The sequence below is a fragment of the Pezoporus wallicus genome, unplaced genomic scaffold (assembly GCF_028554395.1).
Source record: "Pezoporus wallicus isolate ANWC-B61680 ecotype Strahan unplaced genomic scaffold, APGP_CSIRO_Pwel_v1 contig_4166, whole genome shotgun sequence".
Lineage (NCBI taxonomy): Eukaryota > Metazoa > Chordata > Aves > Psittaciformes > Psittacidae > Pezoporus > Pezoporus wallicus.
Window position 1 is genome coordinate 698,295 of NW_026637685.1, and position 17,049 is coordinate 715,343.

The following is a 17,049-nucleotide window of genomic DNA, read 5'->3' on the forward strand; positions in this document are numbered from 1 at the left end:
ACATACAAAGCTGTTACTGATATATCTGTTAGTAGCCTATGTATTTATTTGCTGGAAGATAAGCCTAGGCTTATAATGCAGTCTGGTTTGCTAGATCTGTTCCTAACCTTCTCTTTAAAATGTCAACTCTAGACATTTCTGTCGTGTCAGAAGGGAAAATGTTGAAGGTTTTAAAGTCTCATTATTAACTACTTCAGAATTAACCAAAGTAAAAAAGAGAATTATTCTTTAACCAGTTACAAAGTTCCAACCCCATCCTCTGAAAAGTGTTTTTTAAAAAAGGTAAAGGTACTTCACAGAGGAATTCCCAGGAATGTGAGGTTTACTTTTAGTCATTTTTAGGAGACAGTCTCATCAAGCAGACTCTCATTTGGCTTTAATTTGTTTGATTCAACTCTTGAAGTTCATGTTTTTATCCAATATAACTAGATTTGAAGGATTAAATTCTAGTTATCCCCTTCTTTCAAAGGGAGGCTTGATTGTTTAGGTTGAACAATCATTTTTTTCTCCTTGTGGAAACTGGGAAAGAATCAGCATAGACAGGAAAAGTTGCTCTGTGGTTATGAGCCCTGGGTGAGGGTCCCTGCTTCCAATCCGTTGGAAAGGTAAATGAACAAGTTCTGTTTTCTGATCTCTGGCAGCATGAATTCCATGCAGTTTTTAAAGTTGTTATATAATTTCCAATGTAAATTCCTGTTTAAATACATGAATCAGCTCATCAATAATTGGCAAAATATCGTATGCAGCTGCGCAAACCTTGGGCTGCTTTTTGTTGAGAACATTTCAACTCAAGTTTTTATGTAATCACAAGTGGTTAGCTTTCAGATGTTGATTGAATATCTTCTGATTTCTAGCATACATTAGAAGAAGAAGGTTACACTGCTCTCTACAGTGTGACCTGTAAAATAGGCCACAAGCCTATTTGTTGGTAGCACAGCTATGGTAGAGCATGGCCTGTGAGATTGCTTTTGAGATCACTTTGGTAGCTTGTTCTAATATCAGTGTGATTTTATGTCATTAAAGAATTTAAAAATGTATCATTGAAATTTTGAATTGCAAGAACAATCCCTAACAGTACTGCCCAGTAAGGTTTAATGTGCTTTTTATGGTCAGAATTATAATTTATACCTTAATGGTAGTTCTCTATTTTATCATTTAACAACACATACATGCCGTGTTTTACCTGAATGTGAACTGAACAGTGACTGTATATTTCAGATAAAATGTATCATGTTTTAAGTGTCATTAAAGAGGATATTTTATCATGCTAAAAAAAAAAACTGTAAAATGATGCTACTGAGAAGGCTAAGGGCCCACGTGTTTTGAAGCAAGGCTGAGAAGCCTAGCAGTCATCAGATCGCTAGTTTGTCCTTTTGGTTTTTTTTCCCCATCTCCATAAGCCAGAAGAAATAGTTAGGACTAAGATATTTGAAAAAGCATACAGTAATATTTTCTAACGTATTAGTCCACTAAATTCACTGCTTATTTCATCAGTAGCTGGCATTCTCTAGTCTCAGGTTTGCTGTCCTGGAGAGAGGGGGCTGGAGAGCAGAATGGTAGCACATGGGCTGCAGTTCAGCAGGGAGACACTTCTCATGTGCTCCTGTGTTGCTCTGTTATGGAAGGTGCAATCAGAAGGTGGAAACATCCAAATGTTGACATGCAGGTCATGAGGTGCAGTTTCTGTTTTACCCCTAACAAAGATCTGTCTATAGCAATATAAAAGACACTGGAAAGTGGCCAGTGGAAATGATTTTATAGTGCTAGAATTAAGTCTTTTTTTTCCCCTAGAATTGTGTCGATTTAAAAACACAAATATAATTTTCAGTACTTCTAAGCACCATAACTATGCTTTTAAAGTTTCTCTGACAATTTATTGGGTTAGTCTTTCAAAGGACAAATTTTCTTTGTAACATGGACAGAATAATACAAAGAGTTTCCGGTGACCAAAAAATGTTCAAGTAGTAAACTCTTCCTAGAGCAGCCGCTTAGAAAATAAATGCTTTAAGTTGAAAGAGGGCAACATTACTTTGAACTTTTCCAACAATAGGCTTTGACCTCACACATGTGCTGTGTGAAGCTGTGACCACAAAAATACACAAAATGAAAGGCTGAAAGCAGGAAAAAATTGCTGAGCACATTTTAAGTGCTTGGACAGCTATTAATACACTGCACAGGGCATGACAAATGAGTGTCTGTGTAAATCAATAAAGCTTTCTAGAAATGAACAAATGGTTTAGTATGAATAACAAAGCAGTGCACATGATAACCAGTGTTGTAGCATTCTGTCAAGGATTTTAAAGTTCACTGTCATAACTTTGTTCCTCTTGACCTTTATTGATGATACCTTCAAAGCATGTTGAGCTGCTAACTTGACATACAACCTTTAGACCTTCATTTCCTGCCCATGCCAGGGAGGGGTGGACTAGATGATCTTTAAAGGTCCCTTCTGATCCAAACTACTCTATGATTCCTTTATTGCAAAATACATACTGTTCTCTGCTTTCTTCTCTCTTCCTTCTCCCATCCTTTTTTCTCAACTCTGCAATGGTTCAGTAAGAAGAACTGTCTTGTGTGTGCTTCTCTTTTATTCATGCCTTCTAGTAGAAAATTCAGTGGTTTAATTCATTTCATCATGGTTATAAAAGTATAGAGGATTGCCTGTTGAAGACTTTCTAATAAGTACATGAAATAATTCCTTATTTTTAATTCCAAGTATGTCCTAATTCATAAATCACTGGAACAGGCTAGCCAGATTTTTGTTCCTGTTCTCTTGACTTAAAAAAATCAAGGTACAGAAAGGTAAAGTTTAAACTTTTTGAAAAACACTTTAGGGACTTAAATCCAAATCTTATTTTCAAACATGATTTAAGCACTTCAGTTTGCTCTTTCAAGAAGCACACAGAAATGGCTTTTGCAGGATGTTAAGTGAAAGATGTCCCCTCAGGTGCCAGTTGAGAGATGCAAATCTGGAGGAGAAATGAGTATCTCATGACATTCTCAGGCATGTGCTTGTCGCTTCTGCCATATGCAGGTAAATGTTGAACAAAGTATAGTTAGTAGACAGTCCTTAACCTGTTGTAATAATCCTCTCTAAAGTCACTAAAAAGGAAGAGAATGAAGAAATCGTCCTAAATGTCTGTAGCAATGTAAGAATATATTTTTTAAATGTGCATTCATTTTAGCTATATGTAGTCAGTCTAGTGCTCTTACTCAGCTTAAAGGTGCCATGATCTATGACTGTAGGTGAGGACTGTAGGTAAGACCAAAAACGTCTCAGATTTGGCATAGTGAGACTGGTGGGAGATCTCACTTTCTGACCATGTAAACCCAGACAAAAAAGACCATGGCCTGGAAAGGAGCAGAGCTTTTTTTTTTTTTCTTTGCTCAGAGCCTGCTGTTACTGAATACTTTTGGGGAGACAAAATTTCCCTCTGTTTTGGGGTAGGAGGAATCAGGGGCTTTTATTTGGTTTTTTATTTTTTCCCTATGATGCAAAGAGATGTAGTGTCTTTTGCTGTTCATTACCAAAAAAGAAAATATGACCATATTAAGGATATAATTGCGATGCATTTGAGAGTTCTGGTGAAGATTAATTTTCGCAAGAATTTAAAGTTCAGGTGGTTGTACCGCGTGAATGGATGCTTCCTGTGTTTCAGTGTAAGGGTATACACTGAAGTTAATTATCATGACTATGTTAGAATTTTTTTTAGAATTGTCATTAGTTAGCCTTCCTTTACTCCCCAAGTCTAGAACATGTTTATAGAAACATGAGGAAGGCTAAGGCTGCTGTCTGTCTCCTTGTTTCTGCTATAGCATAATGAGCAACAAATCATTGTGAACCAGGGAACAACCACTTGCCCCAAAGAAATTTTAAGGAAAATTATGTATTTTGGAACAAATATGGTTTATTTCATTGCATCTGAATTGTGTCTACATTCATGGGAACTAAATTGATAGCCTTGAATGAAACTGTGCAAACAGCTGCCCCAAAAGAGAAAATACAGTGGTATTCTTCGTCTGTGGAAAGAAAAAGCTTTTAGCTGACTAAAAGATGATTTTCATCGTTACGAGGGCTATGTTTTCCATCCTGACAAAGGGATTAATATCAGAGTTGGCAAATGACTGTATCTTAACAATGGTATCAATACAAGGCAACCTCTGTTTTATATAAAATAGTCTGAAGTTTTCATTTTCAAATTGATTTTCCATAAACTCAGTTTCATAATTCAGAACAAAGTCTCTAATTTAGGCAATTGAAAGTTGGTAAGCATTATCCAAATCATGACTGAAATCTTTAAATTTTCCAATGTTTGGAGGTACTTTTGTGCACAATGCTTTCTTCCAAATGGGAACTCAGAAGTACCTCTGTTTTTACATTTTAGGATCCTGAATATATAATGATCCAAAAGCAACATGTAATGTTTCTTTTAATGTTAAGTTATGCCACAGAGTTACTTTTGGCTGACTGACTGATACTGTGCTTTGAGAGCTGACTCCTCAAGGAAAGACTTGCTTGTCTGTAGGCGCTGGTGGCAGGGATTTAATGTTGCTTGGCTGTGGAACTTTGCTAGGCTGCATCACTTTTAGTGTTTCTGGGGCTGAGGGACAGAGATGCTTCACTTTTGTGAAAAGTAAATATACATAAATTCCTAGAAGACAGCTATATCTAAAACTAGAAATCCCTATAGAAATCAGTTGGTATCTCAGAGAGTTCTCGGTAAGCTGGTTTTCTCTTGCATGGTCCCCTGCTAGGTTATGTATGAGAAAAGTGACTGCATTAGGGGTCAGTACTTCTCTACCACTGCCTTTGGGTGCCTCCAAGTGTGCAGTAGCTTTCAAGCTGTGAGAAGCATGGGCTTCTTACTGTGGTTTAGCCTTGTGTAAGTACGGCTTGAAACCGAAGATGAAAATCAGATGTAGTAGTGGTTTCCTCCAAGGAGACCTACTTTGCTTAGCTGGCAAAAGATGCCTAGAATATGCAGTACTGGAGGTAAGCAGATTCCTCTGAGCAGAAACTGAGCAGACTTACAATACCATCAAAACCCAGTGGTTTCTGTTAAATAAATGAAGGTTTGGATTAGGAGGCAGGGGTTTGAGACCACAGGTGCTATTACAAATTTTCCAAATTAATACTTTTGGGGATATAAGTATTATTATCAAGTATTCAGATGCAGTATAGAGTGATTTAGTATATCAAGTAGTGGTTTTCCCATGTTGTGGGGACTGGCGCAGGATCTTAAGCAAAGTCAGTCAAGTGTTCCCTTGTAGTGCAGTCCTTGTTACAAAAATGCCAAATAAATAGGCATGATTTGCTTGACGATCAAGAAGCACAGAAGTCAAGCTAACATTGACTGCACTATATCCTTTCACTACACTTTCGAAGCCAGTGGTGTGAAAAAGGATTTTATTATACAGATGTTTCCACTGTGGCTTGATAAGAGGGGAAATGTTGCATTTATTTATAATGCTGTCAAGTTCAGATCTCCTAATTTTGGTAGCTTATTCGTAGATGAATAGCTCACTGAAATCAGACATGCAGGTTACAGATCCAAGAAAACTTAGCTTCCATTTTATAGCCTTACAGCGTTAAAACTAAATGGAGTAAGAGAAATATGGGGAGCTCTCTGTGTATTTTGCATAGTACAACTATGTATTGTAGTTCTTTTAGACATCTCTATATTTGATCAGTCTGCCTAACTATTTTAGGGTAGGATCATACAAATTATTTTATGTTAGTGAAAATGAAAATTAAAAAATTAAACCCATAGGTTTACCAACATGCATGAGTTAAAGTCTGTGCAGGCTAATCCTTTAATGATTGCTTCAAAGCAGTAAAAAGAATTTATTTTGGATCGTATTTTAACTCAGAAATATATTTTTATGTAGCAATCATCTCTTTATTTTTATCAATCAGTCTGCAAGAATGTGTCTGTAAAAGCAAACTGATAACTGTATATTATAGCCTCTTCGCTATGGAGGACTATTTACCCTCCAGCTTCTGATTTCTTACTGCTGCTTTTGCGGCTTCTGCTTCTACTTTGCTGCTTACTTCTGCATCTGTGCTTTTTTGCTGCCTCATCTCACAGTGCTCTCTACAGGATCACCCATAGACATTTTATAGCCATATGTTGAATCCATTAGTAGATGACATTGTGAAAGTATGATGCAGAACATTTTACCACCTTTGCTGGCTTTAATTGTACCCTCAAGATAAAGCACTGATTCCCTGCAGTTGTTTATTTAGACTTGTAAATAAGTAAGCTCTATATGTCCTTGTTTCTTACCACCTTTTTATTCTTTACTCTCTTTCTGTATGCTGGATAATTATGTATGTTTACTTTTTCTTCCTACTTGTGCTTTTAGGATTTAGCTGAAATTGAAATTGCTGTTAATGAATTGATTTATTGGACTTTGGGACTTTCATTTTGTTGAATCAATGACTCTTCTTAACAAGGAAGAGAACTGTGCATCTTCCCATAGAATCTTTCCATACAATACACTACATTAAGTTTTTCTCTAAAATTACAAATGTTAACTATGTTTATGACTGTTGTTTTGTATAACCAAAATTCTTTTGAAACAGCATTTATTTAGCTTTTATAGATTGACAGAAGGTTAAGGTGAAGCAAGTAATGTAAATTGTATAATAGCTGTAATTATGTGAATGCAATAATTTTGGTGTTGTGGTTACGTGATGTGAAGTTATGCATGGGAGGCAGAGAGGTTTCTAGAGCCAGTTTTAGCTCATAGATTTTTATATATTGTTTTAGTTTCTCAGTCTTTAAGAGGCTAGTTGAAACTTGCCGTAATGCAACTGTATACAGCTCACTTTAGAGATTTTTCTTTTGCAGTACTATAAGAATTCCTAAAGTCAAGTTATAATATGTAGAAGAATACATTGGTTTACTGATATTTGCATACCAGATTGTGCCATTTTGGGATTTGCACTATGCAAAAATGAGTGCAATGGAAATCAAAGAAAGATGAAAGGCACTACTATACAGGAAACTATCATATTTAAACTGACATATGTGACTGACTTTAAGATCACATTTAGATGTAGTAAAATACATCTCTCTTGAAATGATAGGAGTAGCTTTTAAAGTAAAGATTAATGAATTTATCTGGTTCAGTTAAAGGTTGTAATTTGCCAATCAGTCGTAGCATGAGCAGTGCCTCCGGAGTTATCAGCTGCAGAAACGAGGTTTATAAAGAGCTGCCACACTTAAAAGTTTACATAAAGACATCTTTCATACTGCCTTTTGTTTCCTTTTGGTAGTAGCTGCCTCTGTTTGTTTCCAAGTGGCTTTCTCAGATACCAATTATTATGTTTCATTGCCAAATCTGTTGTACCTGACAAGATGAGATTGTGGACATATGTGGAATATCTACTCTGATATTGTTCTAAATTGTAATGCATGGTGTGAATAATCCCATAAATGAATATCACTTCTGTTTTCACTCAAAATACCAGCTTGTAGCAAACCGAATTGTATTGTGCTTTTTATTCTGCATCTGGAAGAAATACACAAAGTAAGCACCCTGAGAATTTTTACATATTGTTATGTAGTACGAGATACCCTTTGATTAATTTACATATTTGTTTATTTATTCCATATTACTGTAGGCAGAAAATTCAGCACTGGCTCTGGAAAATGAAAATCAGAGAGAACAGTATGAAAGATGTCTTGATGAGGTAAGGTAGATAAAAAGATTGTTCTTACCTGGTACTATAATGAAATGAATAGAAATGAATCTCGCCCTCTCTTACAAGGTTGACATTGTTCTGCAATTGTCTACTATTACCTCATTCTAATTAATTCCAATAACATGTGTTTGGCAGTTGTAGATACTGTTGTCCATGACCTCTACTGTAAATCATGGTTTGACCACACCTCCTCACTGGAAAGGTGAATCCCTGTGACCAATATTTGGAACTGATTTGCTTTTATTAGGAGGATAAACTGTTAATTTGACTACTACGTGTTGTGTACTCCTTTCCTGTAGAGTCGAAGACAAGTGGGAGTGGCTGCTTCCATTAAAATTCCCCCAGCTTTCCTATGTAATGTATTTTGTAACCAGGGAATTAAAGTCTCTCAGCTGCCCATTAGGGTTACATACAGAGCTTTCTATGTTGGGTTTGTTTGTGTTTTTTTCTAGCCATTGGCTTATGTCTCCTACACATCTCAGCTTTTCATCAGACCTTCCAGTTACAGCTACAATATAATTCACCCATTGGTTACTGACCATGCACTCCAGCAATGCTTGCAATTCCAGAAACATCTAGTATCTCTTATTCCATGCAGCTTTCTCCATATATATATTGATGTTTACTTGTTTCTCCTGTTTTTCCTGAAAAAAGGCTCTTCAGCATACGCAAGATCTTAAGATAGTTTTAAGACTTTCAGTAGTTTAAAGAGTTGCTTAGTAGAAATCATTTACCCATTCTACACTAAGAATGCATAGTAGCATAAGGAGTTAGCTAGCATGCAAAAAAACCCAAAAGCAACCACAAACAAAAAACTACACCAATTTCTCACCTGTACATTTGAGAAAAGAGTGCATGAGCATGAATACCACACATAGCAGATGACAATTCATGTCTGCATACCAGCTTTCTAAATTTTTAATTATCATTTGATGAAGTGCTACTGGCATGATGAGCAATACAGCCCTGGTATAAGAAGCCTTCAGTTTAGTGCAGGTTTTCATCAGCAAATCTACACTTTTGCCACTATAACATATTTTTATGAGGGAGCTGGAGTAAAAGACTTGCAGACGTACTTGCCCATGAGGTTATGCTCTGCCTGTTCTGTGGCACTGGGATGCCACCAGAGCCTTGGTCTGCATTGGCCTGAGTCACTGCATTCAGTGCATTCAGTGAATGGTATTTGGATATCTTGGTGATAAGGATAAAATTACCATATAATTGCTAACTTTAGTTTAAATTACAGATTTTCTGATTGTCTAGGAAAAAATCTGCCTACATAATTAATTTTAGAAATTAGTAAAGAACCATAAGTGTCCATTTAGCAAAACACATTATAAAGACAGAAAATATAGGGGGGAATTGTGTTTGCAGTAATGTGATGGATTTCTGAATCAGGGTTGTGTTAATTATTTTTTGCAAATAATTATATTGGACTATGCTCTGAACTTTATTATCTTCACCATTAGGTTGGCTGTTTTCAGTTCTTCCATATTATCACAGCTGTATCCATCTTCTACTGTGTCAACTTGACAAAGTGCTTTGAATCACCTGTGGTTTTGTTCTTCCCTGCTTTACTTTTTGTTTACGTATTTTCTTCCCCCTTTTTTTTTCCTTCCGTCTATTTTGCAGTGACCTCTCTTGTCCTTCCCCATGGCTTGGTATCACTTTTTTCTTCTCTTTCCACTTTCAGCCCCCACAATGTGTTGGCAGTGGCACTGTAATCAAGATTGTTTTAGCTGACACAAAACCTAATTGAACCTAATCCTTTCTGATCACTGAGGTGTTGCCAGTGACTGAGGCAACAAAACCATATTTGATAATTGCAAGTTCTGCAGGAGTCCCAGGTTAGCACCCATCTGAGCACCTTCCTTTTGTGGAACATTACAAGAAATCACACGTTCTCATCCTACTTCATTATACTAACAATAAGGAGAATAGGAGAGGAGATGTAAATAGTGAATAACCCAATCAGTGATTGTGAGAGCCTTCACTTTCAACCAGAGTCTTCTGAGGTTACACTGTGTATGACAAAGTCCTTTCCAAACAGGGATTCTTACTGGAGATCTTAAGCAGATAAAATGCTTTCCATAAATATTTTCGAGGGGGGGGGGAATAGAAAAAAGAAAAAAAAATGCTGCTTAAAATTTTCTTTCCTTTAAGACTTTGTCTGATGCTTCCTGTATTCATAAGTCACCTTACACAATCCCGACTTCTTGAAGGTGAAAATCTCTTCAGACCTTCTCTGGTTTATGCTTCAGGACTTCAGCAGTTTTAGGAGCAGATGTGTTCTCTACAGCTATGTATCTGTTTGTGCTACTTGTCCCAGAGAGACGTGATGCATGTAAGTGGAGGAACACAGTATTACTGAGAACACAAGCTTCTGATCACACCCAAACCTGAGACAGCTAAGCCTGCCACCAGAAGATTACAATAATTATTTTAATTTTGCGTTTGAAGTCTTGGTTTTAAGTGCATTGAACTTCTTCCAGACTGATACACAAGGAGCTACATAGCTCATGCCCAGCTGTTCTGGCTAGTTACATATTTGGGATGTTTGACAGACCCTTGAGGTAATGAAGGCTGGAAACATCATTTGATAACTACTGAAAGAATGCTGCCATCTTTCACTCATCATTCAGCATCCTCAGATTGCAGCTTCTCTCCCCTAAGCACAGGCAAACTCTGCTCAGGGCATTGCAAGCATCATTTAACCTCGTCACCCTGCCAGTAAGTGATCCTGCTTGGTCCCTCAGGCCTCTACAGCAATGCGATAAGGACAGTTGCTATGCACAGTGTGCTTTCTGCTGAGGTGTTGGTGGCCGTTAAGCTATATTTGAAGGAAGTATAAATAACCATCATGGGTTTTCTGTCTATGTGTGACAAAAAGATACCACAGCTGAGGTTTTAAAGCTGTGCCTGCCATTATTTTTTCCTATTTTTCCTTTTTTTTATCACCAATTATTTTACATAGTTCTTTTCATTCCTATTATATCCTACATTTAATATTGTATGAATGCTTGCACCTGTGACTTAAAAATGCATGCTTTGTAATCATTTTCTTGGTAAAATTCACTGAAATTCAACTGTTCATAGAGGTTAAATCTAAAAAGAATATGGGCCAAGCTGAAGTGAGTCCTTTATGAATTTTAATAAATATTCACTGATTTTTAAAGTAATTGTTCATCTCTGAGATGTACATATAAACAACTTCAGAGCAGTATTTGGAGGAAGGTGTCATTGAAATGTTCTAGTACTTGATAAATAAGAAAAGAGCTCATTTAGTTTCAGAAGTACTTCATAAATGTATCTTTCTGTCTCTGAAAAATTTAATACAAACCCCAGGATTGTCTTCTTGTACCTTTGGGGTTTCAAGTTAACATGCTTAATCCTAGTTTCCTACCCTGGAATTCAGCTGTTGGTTTACTGGTAAGTGGTAATGCCTTGTTTATTCACATCACTGTGCCAGCTGAGATTTCTGTCAAGCTTTTCCATACTTACATGCAGGAAATTATGCCACTTAGGGTAGGTGATTTTTTTTCTTTCTGATATTTTAAGAATTAGCTAATAAAAAAAATAAAGGCATTGTATTTTTAAGATTTGAGATTTGAATAAAATACAAAACTTTTCATTTTAGTACACTTGAAATGTATTTGTGCATATGAAATCATACATTAAAGGCAGCTATGTAAAATGTCAGTACTTGTTAAAGGTGTAATAGATGATACACTAGGGTCTCTGATTCATTCTTCTATACCTTTGCTATTAAGACCACTTTATAACATGCATACATAAAGCATAGCTGTGTAAGGAAAAAGTGAAGGTGGTTCTTTTATCTCTTTCATTGCAATCCACGAAAGGAAACCTCACTTTAAGATCTTGGCTATTAGGAAAGAAAGGCAGGCACTGTGAAGGCAAGCAGTGCCATCTCCTACATAACAGCAGACTAAAGAACCAGCCATCTCTATCCTGTTTCCTGTTTTGCCTTAACTGCATGAATCACAAGTCAAGTCGTTTTACAGCCTTCTTTTCGCAGGGATTGAGCTACACTTCTGCCGTATATCAGTGGAAGTTTCACATACTCTGCGTCTCAGAACTCAGTCCCTCTGCCATCAGTGGTCTCAGTTGCCTCAGTTTTTGGTATTTGTGACTATCAGTTTTGTAGTGCTGGTTTATGTTGTTCCCGCATAGCTGTGGTGTCTCTTAATATGTGTAAGTAAAAATGAAGTAGATATTATTCCACTTTCTAACTGCTAAATTAATCTTAGTAACTACAGAACATTTCACTGAAGGCTTCCCACATCTGTTCCTGCTGAAAACCAAGAATACAGACCTGAAAATGTAGTTGAATGGTTTCCAAAGTTGCTGGGCACTAGAATAAAATAACCTCATTTTGTAAAGAAACTAGTTGCATATCTCTCCTATTGAGATCTATGGGAGCTACGGATCACTGGCATGTACTTTCATTTAGACATATAACTTCACACGCTTAAAGCTGGAAAATTGGTCACATATGCATCGGCAAGTTCAGGTTTTCCCATTTGGAAGATTATGCCATTTACACTCCTCTGTGCAATATGTAAAGCTGTAAGGAGTAATTTTGTAAGCTATTCTGTTGTGAGTGACTAGTACACACTTCAAAGAACCTTTTAGTTCTTTCTTGGTAAAGTAACTCCATGTCAGAAAGTAAAAAAATAATGTATTCAATATGGTCTGTTCAATTTTCAGGTAGAGCAAACAGACATTAAAAGTACATGCCAGAAGGAATACTGTCAGATGTAGATCCTGAAAGCCTATAGGGCAAGGCATATGGTTTTTCAGAACTGAAACATGTTTACTTCTGTTAGTTATTACTGTTCTAATATTAGTCTGTGTCTTCTGTTAAATCATGTATAGAGCTATTTTATGGGACCATTGTTCCACGGGCTGCCTTAAGTTAGGGACCAGCTTAGAGAAAAAATTGATACCAGGCAATTTTATGAGAGTATGAATCAAATTTACCTTTGGGATCTAACAGAATTGAATTATTTCCAGAAATGAATTAGCTTCAGCTCTTTCCTCAGAATTCAGTTCACATCAGTGGTGTGGGTTTTTTTCTTTAATTTGCCAAGAGTAAGAAGAATCAATGCAGGTTTGGCAACATCTGCATATGCTTTAATTTCTGAAAGCCAAAACTAAACCATAAATCATAAATATGCTCTATTTTTGCACATAGTGAGAACTCTAGTTACTCTGCCTAAATACAAGGCCATAAATATAGAGAAACAGGTTGTATGATAACATGCATATATAGTTTTAAATTACTTTAGAAAGGTAACATACAAGTTAGACATCATCAACAGAAAATCTTGTCTCAATCCCTGTTTCTGTCCCTCCTTCTTCCTCTTCGCTGTCCCCATGCTTGCTAGTAAATATAAATTAGAAAGGATGTATAAAATAAATAACTTCAGAATTCCCTGTTGAATATATAGTTGTACTAATCAATGGTATGTAATCTCATTCAAGTCAATTATTCTATGTGGTGTGAATTCCTTCCAACCACATTCTGATGACAGTAGGTACTTTAATTTTCAGTAGCACTTCATGGTTTCTGCTTGCCATGGTAGATGTACCATTTCGTCAATATTGAATCAAGAAACAATTAAACTTCATGAAAACATTTAGGACTCCATCCTCGGCTGGTAAAAATCAGCTCTAGTGAATACAGTCAATCCATGCTGATGCAAACCAGCTGCATATTCAACTGTGAAAGTCCAAAGATGAGATAAGTTAACCAAATGTCCATCGTGTCATGCTGCAATTGATACGTTTGTTTATAATGAGGACTAGCACAGAAGTAGTTAATGTGTATTTCATGTACTCCTACTAGTATTATCTGATGAAAATACTAGTAAATAACAGTATGGTTTAGATAGTGGTTGTAGATAGCAGAGTGTAAAGCCACAAAAGGAGGTATTACTGTGCATACACACACAATAACATACTTACACCATTTTATTTATTTATTTCAGGTAGCTAATCAGGTTGTTCAGGCTCTACTTACTCAAAAGGTAAGTTGTGGTTTGAGTATTGTGGCATAACTTAAAGCTCGCAGATGTTCATTTTTCATTTGAGGGATATATTCTTGTATAGCATACGTTTTTTTAAACTATGTTCACACATTTAATTACCAAGGCTGCCACATGTCAGACACAAAGTAAAGTTTTTTGTAATCCAAGTGAATAAAAATCTGTAAGACTGTATATCTTACAATCTTAGCTATTGTTTATCTATATTGACACAATAGCATCTGAAAATTCTTCCTCCCGGTGGTGATTTTTCCATTCCTTACCCATAATGAGTTACATCACTCCCACAGTCCATTCCTGTGGAATGTCCAACAAACAAATTACAGTGCATGTCAATAGCTGGCATGCTCGCTTACATTCAGTGGAAGGAAAGACTTCCCAGTGTGGGCCTGTGCTTCTGTGAGTGAAAGAGAAGGCTCTGTGTGTAGAATGGGGATTCAGCTACTCTACTTGTGGGCCGGTGACCAGCAATGGAGAACGTGCATTTAGTCTTAGAAAACCTTTTGATGTCCTCCTGCTCCATTCTCCTGGCAAAGCAAAGGAAGTATGACACAGGCAAAACTCTTGTAGGGTGATTGCAAGCCTGGCAGAATGAAAAGATGCTACTATGCCTTCTCTAAAGGTCTGTTCTGGATTAAGTCATGTCTGAAGTTTCCATTCACACTCCACATGGTTGGATATGAAGTATGGTTGTTTCACCTAAAACCTAGTTGGAGGAGTAAAATTAAAAATTAACTTCCTAAAATTAAGAAGTGATTGGGGGGGGGGGGGGGGGTAAGTAAGATGAAGTTAAACAGGGAGCATAGCAAGTAAAATAATCAGCTGCCTACAGAGGGGAGAGGAGTGACTGGTAGGACAATTCTACAAAAAAGTGGTCTTTGAGTTGAACATGATTCCGTGATTTCATTTGGGAGGAGGAGGTGGGGGAGACAAACAAAATCTCATAAAGATATGTAATAATAAGCTATGAACCTTGAGATATTCATGAAATATCCTTTGTGAGATCTAGACCACTTGATGAATATGGCATTCTTAATAATGCTTTGGATCATTTAGCTTTAAAAAGACAAGTCTGAAAGAGACATAAATACGATCTTTTAGTGCGGATAGTGCAAAGAAGAGTATAAATTGTTTTGTCTGCACTGAATGACAGGACAAGAAATAATGTTTTTAAAATGCAGCAAGAAACACCAAGTCAAGATAATAAAAGGCATCTTCTATATGCCCAAAAGCCTTCTAGATTCAAATAGTTTTTGAGGATGGGCTCGAAAGCCTCCATTGTGGACACCATTTAGAACAGAGGAGCATCATTCAGAATGCCCCCCATAAAAGGGACGATCATGGTCTGAGGGTGACAGCAGGGCAGGCAGGAAGCTGAGCACCAACTGTCAGGGTCAGGCCTGGAGGCAGTGATCAGTGTCAGCCTCGGTCCTATGTTTGCTGGTGAAATCCATAGGGAGGAGGCAGGTCTGCTGAGCAAAGCCAAACCCAGGGGTCAGGATGCAGCTCAGGATCAAGCAGACAGGAGGCTGGGTGCAGGTGTAGCTGCAAGGTGGCTGCTGAATGGCTCAGACCTGAACAAGACTACCTTGAACTCTGCCAACTAAACTCATTCATTCCAGGGAGTGTGCGCTGACAGCAGAATAGACAAACATCTGCATCCATAACCATCTGCATCTAACTGAATGGTAAATAGGTGCAGAAGGTTGCATTGGGCCATCTACAAATCAGGGAGTAGGCCCTTCTAAAGCCCTTACTGGGCAGATTTTTTGTGAATCAATTTTCTGACGTTCTAGATGGATTAAAAGATGCTCAGGGAGATGTTCTGGCCGTGTTAGGTCTGCTCTTAGGTATCCTGCCCTGAAGACAGAGATGTCTAAGTTACCTGTAGGTGAGTGATGCAAGACTGTGGAGGGTATAGTTGCCCATTATATAGATAATAAATTCCTATGGCCCAAGCTAGCATTAGGAATCCAGAAGTAATAATGTTCTCTAAATCTCTTCACCTGACAGCTGTGGCCACAAAATAGCCACACAGCTGTTACCACAGGTTAGGGTTGAAAGTATCATTTTTTAATCCCGCGTTTTTTTTTGCTGCACAACAAAGCCTTTTAGTCTAGAGAAGGGATACTGCCATACAGGAATTGGAAGTATTGTAGCTTGGAGGTGATTTGTGCAAACCACAACACATGGGGAAGCTTTCACTGTTGCTGTCTGTGCTGTATTACTCTTCTGTACTGTGTATACACACATGCTGTATGGTCTGTGTATCATCAGAGGACTGCAGTCTGCAAAGCTATTGCTGTAACACCTTCTAGAAATGTAACTTCAGCTATTTTTTGAAAACTCTTAGATCTGTGTTTCAGTTTAGCTTAAATGGAAGTGTTTTCTCACGTTAATATACACAAAAACCTCATCCTCATTTTGTAATATAAAACCATACGTGATTAAATGTTTAGCGGAGGGTTAATCTCAATATATTAATCTCTAGTTTGGGAATATTATGGTTGTTTTGCAAATGAAGAGAGGAGCTTCCTGAGTCCCTTCACAAAGGCATCAGACATTCTGATGACTACATAGTTTCTCAGTAATGAATCCTCCCAAACCCATAGGAACCAAGGAGTTCATACGGATACAATAAAAACAGATTTGAATACATTTAATAAAGTGATTTACTTAGTATTGATGGGATTTAGCAGCTGCTTACCCATTACTGAGTAATAACAGCTAATTTAATATCCATAGAAAGAGGAAAGAGGGTACTTTTCTAAATGCTAATGAATATTAACTGTTAGCGTGCTCCTGACACCATTCATACAAGTCCTTTTATAAGAAAAGACAGAAACACAATAGCATACAATAAAAAGGAAATTGGACTTCTCACACCAGTCCCAAATAGCTAGATACTGGAATCCAAGTAGTAAGTAGTAAACAGATAAATCTACCATTGCACAGCTGAGCAGTAAGACAGAGCCAGTCATGCCACAGTGAGATAACACATCTCTGGGGCATAGTGAGACATGAAGAAAAGCCAAGAGCTTTCAGAAAATGGAGAAGAGTGGTTTTGTACAGTAACGGGTACTGCGTAGGCTTTGCTGTGAATTTGAAATTGCCCCTCAAGGACTAATTTTTGTTTAAATTAAGTAAATGCTGTAATGTAACGAATAAAGCACTGTGTACCCACCGGTATGTGGAAAGACTGTGATTCCACTGAGAGATTCTGGTGACACAAATTGAGTGAGCAAAGCTTGAGTGATTTATCAATGTCAC

At 37.2% G+C, this 17,049-nt stretch overlaps 1 protein-coding gene across 12 annotated transcripts in view; it reads left to right on the forward strand.

Moving 5' to 3' along the window:
• NCKAP5 (NCK associated protein 5) overlaps positions 1-17,049 on the forward strand; it is a 505,074-nt gene that overhangs the window by 388,871 nt on the left and 99,154 nt on the right. For all 12 annotated transcript variants that reach the window (XM_057407188.1, XM_057407190.1, XM_057407189.1 and 9 more), the window contains 2 exons: positions 7,631-7,699; positions 13,723-13,761. In XM_057407188.1, coding sequence (XP_057263171.1) covers positions 7,631-7,699; positions 13,723-13,761 — 108 coding nt within the window. The remainder of the gene's footprint in view (positions 1-7,630; positions 7,700-13,722; positions 13,762-17,049) is intronic.